Source organism: Macrobrachium nipponense, chromosome 13 (assembly GCF_015104395.2).
Source record: "Macrobrachium nipponense isolate FS-2020 chromosome 13, ASM1510439v2, whole genome shotgun sequence".
NCBI classification, from domain to species: Eukaryota; Metazoa; Arthropoda; class Malacostraca; order Decapoda; family Palaemonidae; genus Macrobrachium; species Macrobrachium nipponense.
The window spans coordinates 38,888,738-38,908,737 of NC_087206.1; the positions used below are offsets into that span (position 1 = coordinate 38,888,738).

A 20,000-nucleotide genomic window follows, 5' to 3' on the forward strand; every position below is an offset into this window, starting at 1 on the left:
TACAGGAAATGACTATCGTACAGTACACTTGCACCCAATGGTGGCAGTGTTTACGAGTGGGAGTTTTCACCATCCTTGGTGTAATTTCAAACTTTTTCGAGTTATAAAAACTTTTGTAATGTTTTATTTATCCATAAGAACAATTGCATATTAGAAAAATTTACAGTATAGTACATAGAAAGTATTGAAAATGGGTAGTATAAAAAAGTTTAACTAGGTAAGTTGCTGTTTGCCTTGGCCCTAATGGAATTATTCCCTTAAGTTAAGTGTACTGAAGTCTGCGATTTTCCAGTTCTGCGAGGCCGTGGATCGACCAAATTCTCGCATGATTGGGGACCGTACTGTATGTATGGATGTATGTGACGCCTACTAAAAACCTAAATAATAATGGCACGAATGCCAGAAAGCACTCCCTAAATAGCGTAAACACTAACACCAGTACTTAACTTGGATGCAGATGGAGATTGACGATCCATAACGAAGGAAAAAATCCAAAATCGCAAAAACACAAGAGAAAGAAAAAACGTGTGCGTATAGCATACGGCTATCTGAAGGAATGACGCTACATAGTAGAACGGCTCCCCTTTTCTTGGGGGTTTTGATGTAGGAGAGGCTAATTGGAGTGGGTGCCGTGGTAGTGAGTTTCACTCGCCCCAGATCTATACCGACACCTTGTATATGAAGGTGAGCGAGCTGGAATATTCTGGCAGGTCAAATTTAGCAGTTCTATATATATATATATAATATATATATATATATATATATATATAATATATATTTATATATATATATTATATATATATATATATATATATAAATGTGTGTGTACAGTGGACCCTCCGTATTCACATTATCCGGATTCGCGGATTTCTCTCAGGAACGTTTCTCCGCATTTTTCGCGGAAAATTCGCCTATTTGCTGTATTTTCTATGAGAAATATCCACAAATTCCTGTTTTCTTTATCAATTTTATCATAAAATGCACTTTTTGTGATAAAACTATTAAAAAACCAAGTATAATCATTTTTAGTGGTTTTTCTTGAGTTTTAGCTAACAAAAAAGGCTGTTTTCAGCATTTTAAAAGGGGTTTCAACTATTCATGGGTTCTAACTATTCACGAATATGGGGGATCACTGTGTGTGTGTGTGTATGTATAATAATATATATATATATATACTATATATATATATATATATATATATATATATATATATATAATATATATATATATATTATATACATAATATATATATATATATTATATATATATATATATAATATACGTATATATATATACTATATATTATATATAATAATATATATATATTATAATTATTATATATATATAATAATAATATATATATATTATATAGGATATTCTATATATATATATATATTATATATATTATATTATATAATATAGATATTATGTATATAATAAGATTTAATATATATATATATATATAGAATATATATATATATAATAATATAATATATTATAATATAGATATATAATATATTATTATTAATTATATATATCTATATATATAATTATATATTATATATATATATATATATATAATTTATACAGTCAGCGCCATTTGTACTGAGAAAAGAGAAATCAGCTTGCAGAAAAAATAAATTTTAATTTATAAAAATAAAAAAAAATACTAACACTTATGCCGTCATTGCTACTTCCTGATGGGGAAGTCTTGGACTTGATGACCTTTTGGAGTCGCTGTGGAAGACTATCAGCCAAGTTCTGACAGTGGGTATGGGGTATTTCCCCCCAGACCTTCCTTACGAAGGCGGCGTTTCAAGATTCCCTAAAGGTTTTCTGTGGGGGACAGATCAGGTGATTGGCCAGGCCAGTCATGCATAAATTCAACCTCGTTGTCAGAGAAGCCACCTTGTTTGGATGCCCATTGAAGTGTGGCAAGGGGCGCCGTCCTGCTGAAGGATCTCACAGCCGGTTTTGGAGAAAGACTGCTAAATTGTCCTTTAGCAGCTTAATATAACGCTCAGAATTAAGCATTTGGCATCTAGGAAGCATGACAAGATTCCCTAGTCCACTCTAGCCAAAGGAGCCCCACACCATGAGGTAGGGCGGATGCTTAACGCTGGTACTCACTGTCAAGCTGTGGGTACACGCTGACGAAGTGCGTGACTTCCAAACCTTCATGCCCTTGTTCTCACTGATGCAGAACGTTGCTTCATCAGTCCAAAGGACCTTATACCACTGTACAAGGTCCCAGTCCTTATGGTCCTTGGCAAATTGAACTTGATGGCGATGTTGCTTAGCAGTCATGAGGGGCTTGACTCGCGCTTTCACCTTGGAATATTCTAGATGCTTCTGGATGTTGCGCTGAATTGTCCTTACAGACACATTTCTAAGGAGCTTAGGGTATTTTCTTTCAATTCCTTTGCAGTAATTGAAGGATTAAGGTCCAACTGATGCCTTAAAAGCCTTAAAGTCTTCGTAGGAATCTTCAAAGACCTACCCTTGCCGTGTTTGTGTTCGGATACAAAATTTAGGATATGAAAGTCACTGATAATAAAGTGCAGATTCTGAGAAGTTTAGTACTATTGTAGTTGACTTACGATAGGCTAACTCAGGAATGTAGGCTAAATGTGTTAAATAAAGTACATTAAAGAAAGTTAATACAGAGTAATGTTATAAGTAATAAAATTATAAAAAGCAACATCAGAGCGTACCCAAGTAGTAGGCTAAGTCAGAAACTAGGCTATTTGTATGTGGAATTACCTTGCAAGACTATGTTTACCTACAAGCTTAATTTTTTAGGGATATATTCTATATTCTGGATTTTCTGTGGTCCAGCAATGGCCTGGTCCGAAGGTTTCAAGATTTAAGAGTTTGAACTGTATGTATAGCCTGTTTTTGGAAAAGTGCAAGAGTTTGGCACTGTACGAAGCCTAGGCTTTGGATTTCCAGACAACAAACAATAAATAGAAATATTGTTTTACTTATTTGAGAATCTTTTATTATTTCTATATTGAAAAAGTGCAAACTTTTGGAACTAGGCTAATATTCTTTGGATTCCCTGACAATGAAGTAACAAAGTACCATTTCTTTCCACAGAAGTCGGCAGACTTTTATTTTTGTATAATAATGACAATACATATAAATGTTGTTTTACTTATCTGAGACTCTTTTATTGCTATGTTATTTCTACATTTATGGATGTTCTAGGCTATAATAAGTGAAAACTACATTTCCCGAACATAAAGTACTGACTGCCATTTGTATTTTGTCAGCTGATAACTCTTCATTTACGATTCACAAAGAATCATGTATTTTTTGGTAAAATGATACTGTAAATGGAAAACTTAAATCATGCAATATATTTAATAAAAAAAAAATTTGTGAATTAAATATCATAAAATAGAAAATTACTTTAATGACATCAAAGACTGTTCTCATCAAAGCTAGCAAATATCTGCTAGGATTCTTCTTCGGTTATAAATGGCATTACAGTCCCTGGTTTTCAGTGGACTCGGTTAATGGCGATCCAGTTTTATGGGGCTAGCACCATAATATCGGTGATTTAAGATGCCATAATGGGCCGAGTTTCAGTTATCAGCGCCATAAGGTGCCAATAATAGAGTTGCGGTGCCATAACATACCTAGCAGAGTTGCCATTAACCGGTTATCAGCGCCAGTAACTTAAACTCAGCACCATAAGCACCATTAATTGCAGAGTTTCCGTTAATAGCAGTTTTCGCTTATCAGCACCCTGCTGATAACCGGGGAATGGCCTCACTTAGATAAAAGTTGATTTCATTGATATGGAATTATTCCTTGAATAGGATATCTATTATGAAGATATACCAAATAGAGTAGAAGGCAAAAATTGTTTGATTACCTTCATTATCAGTTTATTTCATAATGTGAAACTTATCATCTACGTAAGTGGTTTTCACACCTAGGCCAGAGGCTATACTGATAAGCACCACTTAGGGGATGGAGAGAGAGAGAAAAAAACAAAAAGCTTTAATGAATGACCCTCTTCAGTTCATTAAAGCAAGGTTTCATTGTGTGTGTGTGTGTGTGTGTGTTTGTGTGTGTGTGTGTGTGTGTGTGTGTACAGGCAGTCCCCGGTTATTGGTGGGGGGTTCCATTCCCTGGGGTGTGCTGACAAGCGAAAACCGCCATTAACCGATATATATATATATTATATATATATATATATATATATATATATATATATATATATATATATATATATATATATAATATATATATATATATACAGTATATTAATAATTACCACATCACCATGGTTCATATAAATCATTCGAGCTACAAATGTCCTTTAATATCTAATTCACTCTACCTCAGAATTGATATATTTTCATATATGTACCAAAGGGGAATTTTTAGTTGATAATAATTTCGTCCTCTGATGGGATTGAACCACCGTCCAATGGACAGGCACAAAATCAAGACCGACTTTGACGTTACCAATTCGGCTAACAGTGAGGCTATAAGTTTATATCGATCCTGACCTTACAAATCACCATCGAACTCGGTTTTTTCGTAATTAGAATCGATATGAAACCCCCTCTACCATATTAGCCAATTCATTTCATCTGGACATCGCACACGACACGCTTAATCATATCCAGTCGTCTTTATACATTCTTACAATGGGCAAAGTTCAATAACAAAGGGAATTTTTTCAATTTTACATAATGAAATTAAACTAAACTAATATTAGGATTTGTCCTGCAGTAAAACTGAAATAGAAAAGTACATTACAAAAATCTCACTATCTCCAGTTCACACTTTCTAAATTACTTTTCTATTTCAGTAATAATGAAAAAACCAACCATAATAATGGTCTTGGTTTGTTTATTATTTATATAAATGAAGTAACTGTCTTGCTTCCAGTGTAAAAATTATTTTAGAAAAGGTTACAAATACTACAATATTCAATTCCATTTCCTGTGAAATGCGCTATAATAACAAGTTTCTATACCACCGTTCTTTAATTTTTCATATTTCATGAAGCTCTATCAATTAAGTTTTACATGGTATTGTTAGAAGTATTGTACAAAATGCAATATGTAGAATAAGGACAGGGTCCTCATTAATTTTTCCTGATTCATTTTAATATGGGAACTATCCAGCCTGACATTTCTTTGAAATTTGTTAAATTGTTCTTCCTGAGAGAGAGAGAGAGAGAGAGAGAGAGAGAGAGAGAGAGAGAGAGAGAGAGAGAGAGAGAGAGAGAGAGAGAGAGAGAGAATTTGACTTCAGCTTATTGTGTTGAAAAATCTACCAATAATTCTCAGTCAAGATATCCTTCAATTTCAACCTGCATATTTTCAAAGCAAAATCCCAAAATAATGAAATAGTTGAGAGGTAAGAGAACATGTTAATGAAATTCTTCACCACAGCTTAATCCCTACTAAGGGTCACTTCTTTAATGAACCCCCAGTTGTTTCATCTTGATTGCCTCACATCATAATTAGTTTTGGCATATGTTATCTACGCATACATCTGCCAAAACTAATTGTGGACAGATACCCTTTTTGCCCTATCTGTCTAGGGGTGGAACTGGCACTGGGATGTTCTGGTTTCACATATACATACAGTATAACAAGCCAAGAGATTGACAACCTGTCAACTTTTCACCATTTTGGGAGTCTGCTTTAGATATAGGTTGAAAAGTAAAGGATCTTATTTTGGCACCTAAGAATTGTTGGCAGATTTTTCATTAATAATAACTCATTATTAGCTCTTGATGGATACACACACACATAAAACCATGTAAATTTAAGGGCATAATAAAATATCAAGTCAAATTACAAGATATATTGATTGTAACTATACATTAACCACACTTTCTTTTCCTATACAAAAGATTATGATGCATAACATTTCCAGAGCTACAGTGTGAAGAAAAGCTTATACAGTATACTGGACTATACATATAAAAAAATTTTAATCTATCCCTAGAGTGAATTGACCCTGTGGGACTGTAGATTACCAGCGATTAAAATTTATGTCAATTCTAAACACTGTATTCACAAAAATTGAAGTGTGTTTCTTGTCCATAATTCTAAATGCCACTTCACATGCGTCTCCCATAAAAAAGCATTTCAAAAGAAAATTACAATGTTGTAAATGAATTACTATATTCAAATAAGCCCATTTTATCTATCTAATAAAGTAGAGAACAAAGAAAAACAATTGCTTACTGACATCACAAAATGCACATACAGTAATACTACCCTTTCCCAACCCAGAAGTTTTAGGGAAAACAAAACTATGGTATGTAACTATAAAAAGAAAATGGAAAATGAACAAGGATTGTTAAAAAAAATTGGTTATATACTAATATGCACTGGATACTATCTACTGTCAAGACTGGGAACACAACTCATCTGGAAACTATTCAACAAGAAATGCCATCATGAAAGGGATTTCAAAGTAAACTTTAACAGATCGAATTACAAACTTTACAAGCCATATATATATATACACATATATGTTTAAGTATAACAATTCTGATGAACTAAACTAAAGCATTTTCAAAGGATATTCCTAAAGATTCAATGCCCTACAATAGACAACCAAGTTGTTGATAAATACAATGCTCAGATGGGGAACAGTTGCTAGTGTGTGGTTTTTCCTAGTGTGATTCCATACTTGTTATATTCAGAGACTAAAATTATATGTAAAAGAAAGGCATTAAGGATAATTGAAAAACTATTGTCTTTAAGTGAGAACTCATATGAAGACTGTGTACATACATATACTATGTACGTACTAGTTCTGGCAAAAATTTCACTAAAGGTATTTCTTCAATGTTTCCCCCCAAAAATGAGCAACTAGTTACTGTAAGAGTGGCAAAATTTACTTTTTTGTAATAAAAGACAGATCATGACAAACTTTAATTAATCAATCTAAACAAACTGCACATTAAGTACGGTAGCAATCCTGATACTGCAAGGTAATTCCATTAAAAAAAATAAATAAATAAAATAAAAAAAAACAACAACAACAACAACAACAACAGTAACCCTTGAATTCATTAAACAAAATGAAACTCAGTCCTAAGCAAGGCCTGCAATCACATCAAAAGGGCATGGTTATTCAAACTATGAAAAACATGCTTCTAGGTCAACAAAGTCACTGGAATATTAGGGGAAGGTAAAGCTTTCATGAAATTTCACCAAAATTTTATCTTTTCACTTCAAGTCTTGCTGAGAGAAACATTTTCAGTCAACATTACCATACTGAGAAGGCCAAATAGCTGTTATTAATCATTTACTTGACATTATTATCAGTACATACTCTCAAAATAATTAAGCATAGTCGGTATCACAGTGATAGTAAGGGCAACAAATCTCCAACAGCCACCTATATTTTAGCTTTATCACTTACATTTCTGTCAACTTACGATGAACTCAACATCTGAACAGCATGCTGCTTCATCATATGAACTTGCAGAGTATACTTTCGAGAAGTACGATAAGAACATATTGCACAAACAAAAGGCTTTTCTCCTGTGTGTATTCTTTCATGCTTATTCATTGCATGTTTGGTTGAAGACTTATAGGTACATAAAGGGCAAGAATATGGTTTCTCTCCCGTGTGAGTACGAATGTGTCTTTGCATATTGTCTTTTCTAACTGTTGTTAGATCACAGTAAGGGCACCTGTGCCTCTTGCGGGTTGATTCTTCACTTCTTCCATCACTACTGCTCTTCTCCACCTGCAGAAAAGGCCCAAGCTTAGTTTAAAAAAAAAAAAAAAAAAAAAAAAAAAAAAAAAAAAAAAAAAAAACACACACACACACACACACACACCTGCTCACTTTACACTCTTGCAACAGAAAAAGGAATAAAAGGCTTTTTTGTCTCACAAAAATGCAAAATAATGAATTTTTTTTACAAATGATGCTTGGCTCTTGTAATTGAAGCAGTCAGTCAGTGATGGCCTTCAAAGGAAAATAACAAGATGGTCTGACAAAAATTACAAACTTCCACACCTCACCATTTACAGCATTGTGTTTCATGTAAACATTGGAACTAGACGCACTGCCTGTAAGTAACAGAACATTATAATACGCAAGTGCAGAATCTTTATTTCACAAATATGATCCAATATACCTCTACAGAAAAGATCTAAGGTTGTGCAATATAAAAAAAACATATCACATACTCTTGTTTGGTTATATCATACTGACAAAACCAGACAAAAAACGAAGTCAATTTACTTTTCAATGTGACACAATCCACCTGCTATACATACATAAGTCTTTTGATGATTTAAAACAGATTCTGAGGCTGCTTCACCTATGATTCTCTCTCCTTAATACTTCATAAATGGACACCAAAACTGATGTACAATATGTCTAAAGAATCCCAATTTATCAAATTTGTTGGAAATCATAAGAGAAATAACAAACTGGTTCTTTGGCTGTCCAACAATATTCCTATATACTGAATCAAAGTGCATGCTACAAAGGAGTCTAAATGATCCCCAATCTGTATTATGAAATAAATAAATTTTCATAATAAAAATTGTTTGGACACTCGCCTACTAGTATTAAAGAAAGCTTATACTTCCTCATCTACCAGAGCAGAGATATTAGCTACTTTTAATACTAGGTCATATTCATCACAAATTAAATTAGTACGTACTTGAAAAGCTATACACAGTGTATGAATCTATACTCTATCTTATGCATATTTTCTAACCCTCATTTTAAAATCTGCACAGACATGAAATTTATGCACACGTACAAGCACACCATCCAGTACATACAAAGTAAAATACAGTGCACTAAAACTTATTCTTTGTTCTTAATAACAGGAAACTTTGTTTATAGGTTCATGAACAATTCTGGTTATTCAGTATTAAAGAACTGTGTCTTTCATACAAAGTGATAACCTTGAATGTTTGTTTCTTCAATCACAAATTTACAGCCAAGAAATGCAATCAGACTACTTTTCTATTCCAAAGTCAATAATAATACATCTGTTTCTTTTCATTCTTCAAGATGCTATCTCCTTTACTCTTTTCTTCTTTTCTTTATTTGACTTTCAGATCATATCCTTTCTTGCTTGTATCATTTAAACCTAGTATCCCAAACTTGCAGATATGAATTAATTATAAGTGCAGTACATGGAAGTGTAGAAAAGGTAAATATTTCTCCTATAGTGTGATACTAAACCATAACATTTTAAGAAGGCATACAAGTGTTAAATTTAAAACATTATAAAGTAGTCAAAAGGCAATAAATATACTTCCACATGCTCTTAGTATGTGCACTACTACTTTGTCTGGTTCACCATTCACAGATTTGGCTTTTCATATTGTGTCTACGAATGTATTCCTCCACTTGGTTTTGAGTTTGCTTTACTTTCTTTTAAATGTATACTGTATTTCAATACCACAATAAAACTTGAGTTTCCAACTGCACTGTGCCATATTTCTAAGGCTAACCACACATCTTTTTACAACATAGTTATTAATGCTGTTACATATTATTAATTTACTATATAAATTTCTTTCTCAATAAACTGCAACCTGAACTAGAAAAAAATGTCAGTTACTGCCTGGAACTATTTAAAATCTTTCTGCCTTGTTAAAGGTGACTAAACTCACAGATTACGCTACTACCATAAAATACAACTAAGAATTAGGTTCAATTTTATAAAAGTAACCCTCCCTACTTTGGCACAACTTCACAACAATTGGGGTTCTAATACAAGTTTCTGAATCAACTGAGCAAGATACCGCACATCGCAACAGGGGACCTTTACACTAACCACTCTTTGTCTGCATTCTCGTTTCCATGAATCTTAATATGAGAAGGGGCCCAACAGAAATGGATGGACTTAAAGCAACTTGAAACAACATAGCTGATGAAAAATAACATTCTGAATTAAGCGATGAAAGCCTTAAACTGACATATAGATATGAAAAAATCTTATCTGGGGACTGTCACAAAAGCCTATTTTAACAGTGAAACATAAAATTATTCCACCTAATGTTCTGCAACTATGTAATAATTGATTTTTTCAGCTTTCCTACAACTTTATTATTTTCTTTTTGCTTGATTGACTTTCTTCACAACCAAAGAGCAAACTCTACCAAGGGAAGGATTTTTCTCGGCAACATTGCATGATATGAACATAACAACAAACTGTTAAATCCAGATACGACTATAAATTATGAATAGTACTTCATAAACTTGTTCCAGTAAAGATCAATGAATATACAGAGTGAGAGAAGGCAAGGAGAGACAGTAATATGAGAAAATGTCATCTGTAAGATTCACATTCCCGTGCATGAGACTCAAAATGCTGGTTTCCAGTCCACTGCAGCTAACTTGTGAAGTACATCAAACTAATATTCAAGGACATTGTCAATGCTGTTCAAAATTGGTAACATTTGTATGGAATACACCTAAAGGGTCAGTAAGTTGTTTATTAACTTTTGAAACTAGCTTCCACAGAAAAGAAACTGATAATCAATATACTATAAAAGTTAACAAACTATGTATATTAACTTCTCATGATGTAGCCTTGTTCTTATGCAAAACTTGACAACAGCAAAATTCTTCTTCGAACTTCGTCAGTTTGCTGACTCACACACTTTCAAGATTTCTACATCTCAAATAAGGTGCAAGTATTCAAACATCTGAATAAAAAAAGACTATTTAAAGTTTATGATTAAGCAAGACAGACAATTCCCCAACTCTAAAGTGAGAGGAAAGAGACTTCTTGTACAGGCAGTCCTTGGTTATTGGCAGTAGTTCTGTTCTGACAACTTGATCATCAGCGAAAATTGCCGATAACTGAAAATTGGTGATTTGTGGCGCTTATGGTGCCTCTGTTAGGTATGTATCAGCACCATATCTCTATTATAAGAGCTGAAAACCAGAAATCGGCAAATTATGTTTATGAAAATCACAGATTTTTGGCGCTTTACAAGCTCCATAAAACTGGATTGCCGACAACCAGCAACTGCCTGTGTTCAGCAGTGGAGCACCAACAAATTGTGGATGCTAATGTTATGCAAAGTATAAGTAACAAGCTCAAGGGGTAAACACAACAGGGGGAGTTCTTCGTTTATACCTTATTTATAGCAGATGGCCAAGATGATATAGTCCAGATAATATAAACCATTTTTGCTGTCAGGAAAAATGGACCATCCCCTTTGGAGCAATCTTGCCTAAAGATAAACATCTTAACATTATTTTGACATCAAAGAGAACTTTTTTTCCAGTAATAGTAAAACAAAATTGGAAAAATTGAAAGAGAAAGATCCCTCAAAAATTCTGACATCCAAGCAAGAAATCAGTAAAATATTTTGATAATAGTACAATGGACTCCCTTTATTTGGGGCGTACCAGACTCCAGCAAGCACATGGCTAAAACCTACAAATACTTAAAACCCCTCTAAAAATCCTTATAATTACATATTCTGATAGTTTAAACATAAGAAAAACCTTCTAAAAATGCTAGTAACTGAATATCTTAATAGTTTTATCACAAAAAGTGCATTTAGTCATAAACTGATGTGAAAATATATTATTTAATGAATATTTCTCAGTGAAAAGTACCATGAATAGATGAATTTTCCGCAAAAAATGGGTAAATATATTCCATAGAGAAACCCGCGAATAGCTGAGTCTCCGAATCTTGAGAACACGATTACAAGGGGTTCACTGTATTCTAATGCATATGACACAGAGATCATTAACTTTGCACATAAGCAAGCCTGGTAATGAATTGTTTCCTGGCAGCATTATATGACATTGCAGTGAAAAAAATCTGCGGTCCAAGGATATACCAAGTATAGAAATACAGGCGTTCCTCGGTTATTGGCTGCTTCGCTCTATGGCGCTTCGGTTTTATGGTGGTTTTTGAAAGTATTAATTAAAAAAATAAGGTTTCTTATGGTGCCATAAGCCACCAGTCTGCTATGGTATACAATAAGCCTGCTATGTATCGGGGCGCCATAAAGCAAAAATTGCCATTAAGCTTAATGGCGTCCAGCCAAGAACGGAACCACTGCTGATAACTGGAGACCACCTGTAACTAGTTTACAATTATGCAGTCCCTGGTTATTGGTGATCCAGTTTCATGGTGCTTGATTTTCAGCACTGATATGCACTGATAATCGGGTAATGGCACATACATCTAACAGAGGCATTGATCTCTGGTAATCAGCAATTTTCGCTTATCGTCACATTGTCGAAGAGGAACCCCTGCTGATACCCAGGGACTGCCTGTAATAACAAGATACACGTACTTAACTATACGAAGCAAATAATCACAGAGCAATAATGCATAGAATTAGACAAGTTTGGCTATAATTCGAGACCATAATTGGATATTTCATATTTTTGGGGCCTAAAATCCTTCCCAAGAGCAAGCTGAATATTGATGGGACCCATTTTAGGTGTGCATCAATTTTTTTTTTGACATACATTCTTGGAACTGTGTAGTTATCTGGATACTGCTTCCTGGAATATAATATGTATTCTCATGTTTAGGAGCAACGATGAATGAAGACAAGTCAAAATGCTAAGACGACAACGTATGAAGCAGCAAGTACCAATCTGGATGAACTCAAACACTGGAGTGATGGGATGCTGCTCTATGAACGCAGCAGTTGTGGGTTGTTCGATATTCCTACGCCGGGTGTATGCTTGAGTGACCCAGGCAGTGGCCAAGTCATTCTCCGGTCAATTACTACAGCACAGAGCACAGTATACACAAAAAAAAACAGTTCCCGTCACAGTGCTTATGCCAATGGTAATTGGTCAACGGTGACTTCAACCAGTTAACATCGCCATTAAACACAGTATGTATTCATTAGACATAACGGTGCTTGCATTGCTGTTAACCAAAAAATTGTGCTGTAAAAATACCTTATCTTTTAATGAATATTTTCGACGACTGCCACAAAACCGATTTGACACTTGCTTATTTAAATTTCTTAGTTTTCAACTCTCTTTGGTTTGGAAATTATTAAAGACAAAAATAAATTCAACACTTGTCAGTAATTATTGTGCACTTTCCTTTCTTTTCACAGGGGACGTTAAGCAGGCATCTGTCAACTTACATAATTCATAAAACAAGGGTCGCAACAATAATTTTATCATGTTTTTTTTACTTTCATGATTGCAAGGACAAATTATAGCCTAAATCTGCCATTATTGTGACTATTCGAAATTATCCAACCTTTCATTTAGTTATTGTCTTTCATGGTACTGAAAAGTTTCTCAGTCTCTAAAAACCATGAAGCTTTTTACAGTACTACTCAGAATTGAAAGATTTAACCCTTGATGAATGGACATGCTCACATGAGTAGCAATACATAACAAGATTTGTCTGGATGATGGAGTGACTCATGGTGAGTAACAATACGTGTTACACACCATCCATTTTGGGAGAACCAAGCGGGGAGGTGCCATTACTTCTACAACCTATAAATTCACTACAGGCAATTCCGGTGATCGACAGGGATTCCATTCTCAGAGGGGTGCTGATAAGCGAAAACCGCCATTAATGAAAACTCGGTGACTTATGGCGCTTGTGGCACTGATAACTGGTTAATGATGCTGATAACCAGTGAATGGCACCTCTGTTAGGTATATTATCCTGCCATAACTCTATTATCAGTGCCTCATGGCACCGAAAACTGAAACTCGGTGCGTTACGGCACCATAAACTGCCATTGTTATGGCACCAGACAAGCACCATAAAACCAGATTGCCATTAACCGAGTCCACCAATAACCAACGACTGCCTGTAATGGCAACTTTCAGACTAGCTAAAATCCAATGGGCAGCTCATGAGAGACTTTGTTGGGATCTTAACTTCAAGGGAGAATGTTGTAGTGCCTCTCTGTCTCACGAAACGTCTTTTTGTAAATTTCCTCATAAATATACCAAGGGGTTGCTGTTGGTTTTAGCTCTTACCTTTAATGATAGTATGTCAGTTACAAATGTAATTTTGCAATGAAAAGTACAAAGAAATACGTATTTGAAAAACCGTGTATAAATCCAAAACTGTTATTGCATCTTCGTTCTCTGTAAATTTACGTAAACATCTTACAAGAAATAAGCTCAGAATTTGTTACTAATTTTATTTCTTATCTGTTTTGATATTTTGTGAGGTATACTTATAATTTTAAAAAATAAAATAAATTTATTTATCAGAAAAATCATATATACTTCGTAAAATTTACGACTATCTTGTACAAGAGGACCCACATGGGGTTGTAAATTTTAGTCATTTTCAACTTGTCATGGAAGGTAGGGAAAATGTTTTAGTTTTTTTTTTTTTACGCCATGTGGTGTATTTGCATATTTTCCTCTTTCCATTGAGGTGTTGTTCTTAAATCGGCCAACTTCAAAGTTTACCCGGCCTGGGGTGCTGCATATCAATTTATTACCCTGTCCATTTAGGTTTTTAAAAAATGCATATTCTTACAAAAATACTGTAACAGACATAAGCACAGAAATTAAAAAAAAATCCATACATGTGTACCCTACAACAGAACTAATACCCAAGATTGTGGAAAGCCATGACACAATACAAAGTAGCCCCTATAGTATTTGATCTATCTGCCATGAACAATGCAAACCATGCCCTTTAGAAGGGAATTTATTTATGGAAAAGCAGCAAAGAAAATAAAACCGTGAATAAGAAAAAATTTTTATTTCTTCTGACATCTGCACACAATTACAGGCATGTCAAATGCAGTTAGAATATTATACAAATATAACAGACTAAGCTGCTCTTGAAACTTCTCTGGACAGTGTATGAAGCCTTAAAAACCAAATCAAGAAGCAAATATTTTTTCAAACTTTTAAATTACTTAATTACAAAAACTTTGGATAAAAAACTACAAATGAATTTGCAGGGTTACATGTGCTTGTTGATTAAATCTATAAAGCAAAAACTTAATCTGTTCTTCCTAAAAATAATGGTTCATTTTCAAATAGACCTCAAAACATTTTTTCAATTGATTGTTGTTTGTTTTTTGCTACCAAATAAACACAGTCCTATCATCAACTCGGTTTTACCATTTTGACAGTGAACTACAGTGAAGACCTAACTGGACCGTTTTGTAGTTCAATAGCACCATATCTGTAGACTGGATACCTAAGCAGTAGGAAGTTACTATTACAGTGATGTTCATAATTTCTTATGTATGGTGTGCCTGCATATGGTAATCCAGTCGAGTCTTTTGGAGGGTACGAAATGGACACAGATAACAAGTGTGAGTCTTTTCATTCATGTGTAATTTTAAATGTCTATTCAATGAATTCTTCACTGTTGATCGATAAAAACAATATGGGCATGCATACGGCTTCTCTCCTGTGTGTGTGCGAACATGCTTCTGAACGTAATCTCTCCTTGGAGCACTATAAGAACAATAGTTACATTGGTAAGAGTCGCCAACAACCTGTATGCCAGTAGTCCTCAATTCCTCAGAGTTCGGGGTTACCTGCAGAAAATACCGAACTTGAGTACTGAGAATATGTAATTTATGCACTCATAAAATGTGGCAGTTTTTCAAGGGAAATTTTGATACATACATCTAAATACACAAACAAACTTTAATGAACAATGTTACTCATGTTCATAATACCCTTTGGTCCATCAATGCGCTTGCACAAACACTATCTTGTCAAGATAAGAAGAGTGACATGAGCTAAGTGCTTGTACCACTAAAGTATTCATTATCTTTTGTAATTTATTCATATTTTTGTTTCCATAACTATCTATGTAATACAGCAAATGATGATTGCACCTAAGGGAAATTATACATCGAACAACTGCAATTAATCATTTAAAGCAGTAGGCTAAAAATGCTGTGAAATGAGCTACACTACAAAAAACAAAACTATTAAGATTGGTATACGTCACCGCAAGAGCAAAAATCAAGTACGTACTGCAAAATTTATTTCAGTATGGCTAAGGCTTTTGAAAATATTCTAAATTAATACCTTGGATCTTTCATACTGTGTTCCTACACATACAAGCTGTCCCCCAGTTGTCGGCAGGGGTTCCGTTCTCGGTGGGTGCTAAGCAAAAAAAATGCCATTAACCAAAGCTCTGCAATTATGGCACTTATGGTGCCAATAACCAGTTAATGGCACCTCTCTTATGTATGTTAAGACACCATATCTCTACTAACAGCACCTTATGGTGCTGATAACCGAATCTTGGCCCATTATGGCTTAATAAATTGCCGATTTTATGGTGCTAGACAAACGCCATAAAACCAGCTTGCCGATAACCGGGGACTGCCTGTATTTTATAGTATCCACTGCCAAGGTCTTAAGAAATAAATATACACTAGTCTTTTCAGCAAACAAATTCAAGATGGAACATTAGTTTTAGCAGTTTTGCAATGGTTATGACATGCTTCTAGGACTAACCTACTTTCAACTTAGAAACTTCCTCTATCAAACAGTGGAAAGAAGTGGAAACTTATTTCAGTTTATAAATGCCCCTTAAGAGTCATGGTAAGATTTAATCGTTCCTAGCATACAATAAGTAATAATCTTCATTTCCAGTAGGTTCACAAAAGGGCCTCCTGTAGTTTTGTAATTAACCATTTTCAAAATAATTAGTCAAGCTGAATTAGCAGATCATTATTCAACTCTTCGCTATTCAAGATAAATGGCTTCCTAGAGTAATAAAACATATGATAACCTGCCAAACCATTTTCTGCCTATCTGCAAGCTGAAACTTCTATATAATTTCAGCATTGTGAAACTGCCTTTCTTTAGCAACCCAACAACAGCAGTAAAGAAACAATTGAATTACATCTAAACCAGTCAAAATAAGACATGAAGAAAACAACTGGCTCAAGTGTCACATAATACACATTAGTGAGAAAACTTAATGATAAAATGGTTTATGGACTTGCATGTGCTTGTTATAAGAATGCTTATGTGCAGTTCTGAAAGAGCAAATGATGCATGCAAATGGTTTCTCTCCTGTATGTTGCCTCCTGTGCGAGTTTAAAGCCTCCTTTGTTGATGACCGATATGAACAGTAAGAACAAGCATATGGCTTCTCTCCAGTATGCGTCCTTATGTGCTTTAAAATGTAGTCCTTCCTAACAGCAGTATGAGGACAATAGTTGCAATGAAAGACTCCTTCAGTTGCAGTATATCCACAATGCGTCCAACTGTGTAAGTTCAAATCCACCTGAAGGAAAGGCATGCTTAGTGAACCATCAGGGAAGACATGGACATTTAAATGATCAAAAAGAAAAAGTACTTAATATAAGACAAGATATGAGAGAAGAGAGGAGGAGAGAGACCGGAAGGACGAGAGAGAGTGAGAGAAGGAGAGGAGGAGAGAGAGAGAGAGGAGAGAGAGAGCATTTATGATGTTTCAAATAAATGTAGGACTTGGGTTACCTCAACTCTCTAATCATACACGAATGAAATTATGTCTACAGTGAACCTGCTGTATTCACAGACTACAGATTTGCAGACGTGTATTTGTGGTATTTTTCTATGAGATACTGTACTTCAATTTTCAATGAAAACTTTATTTCATATATAATGTTAGGTTCATGTATGGTACAACAGGGGAATTTGATGATACGTACTGTGATCCATTTCATAACCACCTCAAAGAGATGACATACATAACAAGCACAACATAAACAAACAAATCAGGAAAAGGCTGTTTTGCAATTTTGGGGGATTTTAATATGTATAGGGTATACAGGCAGTCCCTGGGTATCAGCGGACTTGGTTTATGGCACTAGACTAGCGCCATAAAATCGGCAACTTATGGCGCTATAATGGCTGAGTTTCGCGTATCAGCACCATAACATACCTAACAGAGTTAACATTAACCAGTTATTGGAGCCATAAGCGACAAAAATTGCAGATTTTCAGTTAATGGCAGTTTTTGCTTATCAGCACCCCACTGAAAATGGAACTCCCCCCAATAATTGGGGACGACTGCCTGCATTGGTTTAAATAAATATTATTCTAGTAATAAACCATTTCTTTTAGTCACTAAAAAATCATTCTCATTATTTCACAAGTAAGCTTCCATCAGCTGCTCTGAGAAACACTAGCCCAGCCTACTTAAATGTATACAGCAGATGATCAGTTCTTTTCATATTAGGATGCTAGTACTAATATGATAATACTACATATAAATGGATCCAGTAAGTAAAATGTCAGTTTCATTATGAGTGTAACACCCACCCAAGGCCAATAGTTCACCCTTACATTAATCCTTCAATTATATTGACACAGCATTAACAAAGACAAAGGGCAGTCATGCAATGGCAAAATCCCAATAAGGGCAAGTAAGCAAAAACCCAAGGGTGTCCAAGGGCAACTCCATACCCTTCCTTAAACTACCTTGTCAATACAATACCACATAACTATAAACATTTAATATGCTTATAAAGAAAACCATCACACTTTAAACTGAAAACTTTATGTAAAAGGTAATTATCTAAAATGGTCCCCCCATATTTGCAGGGGATCCATACCAGACCTCCCCGAGGAATAGTTGGAACTCCTATAAAAAAAAAAAAGCTTAAAATGGCATATTTTGTTAGTTAGGTAAACTCAAGAAAAACCCACTAAAAATGTTTATACCTGGATTTTTTCAGTTCCACTAAAAATGTTTATAACTGGATTTTTTAAGTTCCACTAAAAATGTTTATACCTAGAGTTTTTAAGTTTTATCACAAAAAGTGCACTTTATGATGACATAGATAAAAAAGAAACATTAATTTATGGATATTTCTCATGGAAAAATACTGTGAAAAGGGGAATAATGGGGGGATATGTTCCAAAGTTATCTGCAAATCCAGAAAACGCAAATATATGAGGTCCACTGTACTTTTTTCCCCCTATTTGTAACATAATATACGACTAGATAAATACACTTTGAAAAACATTGTACCCACCTTTATTTCTCTCTTGTAAATGACACAATTCAGTTGGTTTAACCAAAGCCTACCATGGTTTTATGATCATTTTCCTATTTTCTTACAGCAAACTTCTTAGCAGTTGCTTCCATATTGTACAGTATGTATTTCTATATGTACACTAGACACAAACTGTATACTATTGTTTTTTTGTTTGTTTGTTTGTATGGCATTTTAACGTTGCATGGAACCACTGGTTTTTCAGCAATGGGACCAACACAAGATCTAACACCATAGCTTGAAACAGGTTCGAATACGGGATTTCAAGCCTTCAGAGCATCGATACAGTCATTTTCTGGCTGAAAACTTCTACCATGTGGTTGCCATATCCAGCACTAACTAAAATCCGCCAAATTTTGGGTTACGCCCATCTGGCAAGGGACATCTTGATTATCATCTTGATTTTTACAAAGGTGGACTAACAGGCAGTGAATCACCTGCATTCGTGTACTCGCATGTTCGTGGATTTTTCTCTGAAACATATACAGGCAGTTCCAGGGGATTGGTGGTCTCAGTTAATGGCGATCCGGTTTTCTGGCGCTTGTCTTGCACCATACAATTGGCGATATATGGCACCATAACAGGTCGAGTTTTGGTTATCAGTGACATAAGGTGCCGATAAAAGAGTTATGCCACCATAACATACCTAATAGAGGTGCCATTAACCATAACTCATTGCCATAAGCACCCTAAATCACCAAGTTTCGGTTAATGGCGGTATTCACTTGTCAGCACCCCACTGAAAATGGAACCCCCACCAATAACCAGGGACTACCAGTATCCCAATTATTCATGGTATTCTTCTATGAGACATATCCACAAATCATTTTTTTTTAGCAATTTCAACATAAAATGCACTTTTTGTGATAAAATTATTATAAATAAACCAGGTGTAAACATTTTAAAGCAGGGTTTTCTTGAGTTTTAACCAACAAAATAGGCAGTTTTATGCATTTTTTATAGTTCAACTATTTGCAGATTCTGGTACACATCCCCATGAATATGGGAGAACACTGGGCT

The 20,000-nt window shown here is 34.6% G+C and overlaps 1 protein-coding gene across 30 annotated transcripts in view; it reads right to left on the reverse strand.

Moving 5' to 3' along the window:
- LOC135225753 (zinc finger and BTB domain-containing protein 24-like) overlaps positions 1–20,000 on the reverse strand; it is a 526,510-nt gene that overhangs the window by 206,258 nt on the left and 300,252 nt on the right. The window contains exon 6 of one of the 30 annotated variants that reach the window (XM_064265170.1): positions 5,864–7,743. The exons of 25 other annotated variants lie outside the window; for them this stretch is intronic. In XM_064265170.1, the coding sequence (XP_064121240.1) occupies positions 7,426–7,743 (318 nt within the window). In that variant the 3' untranslated portion in view covers positions 5,864–7,425. 4 more of the 30 variants (XM_064265173.1, XM_064265191.1, XM_064265171.1 and 1 more) reach the window with 4 other exon arrangements.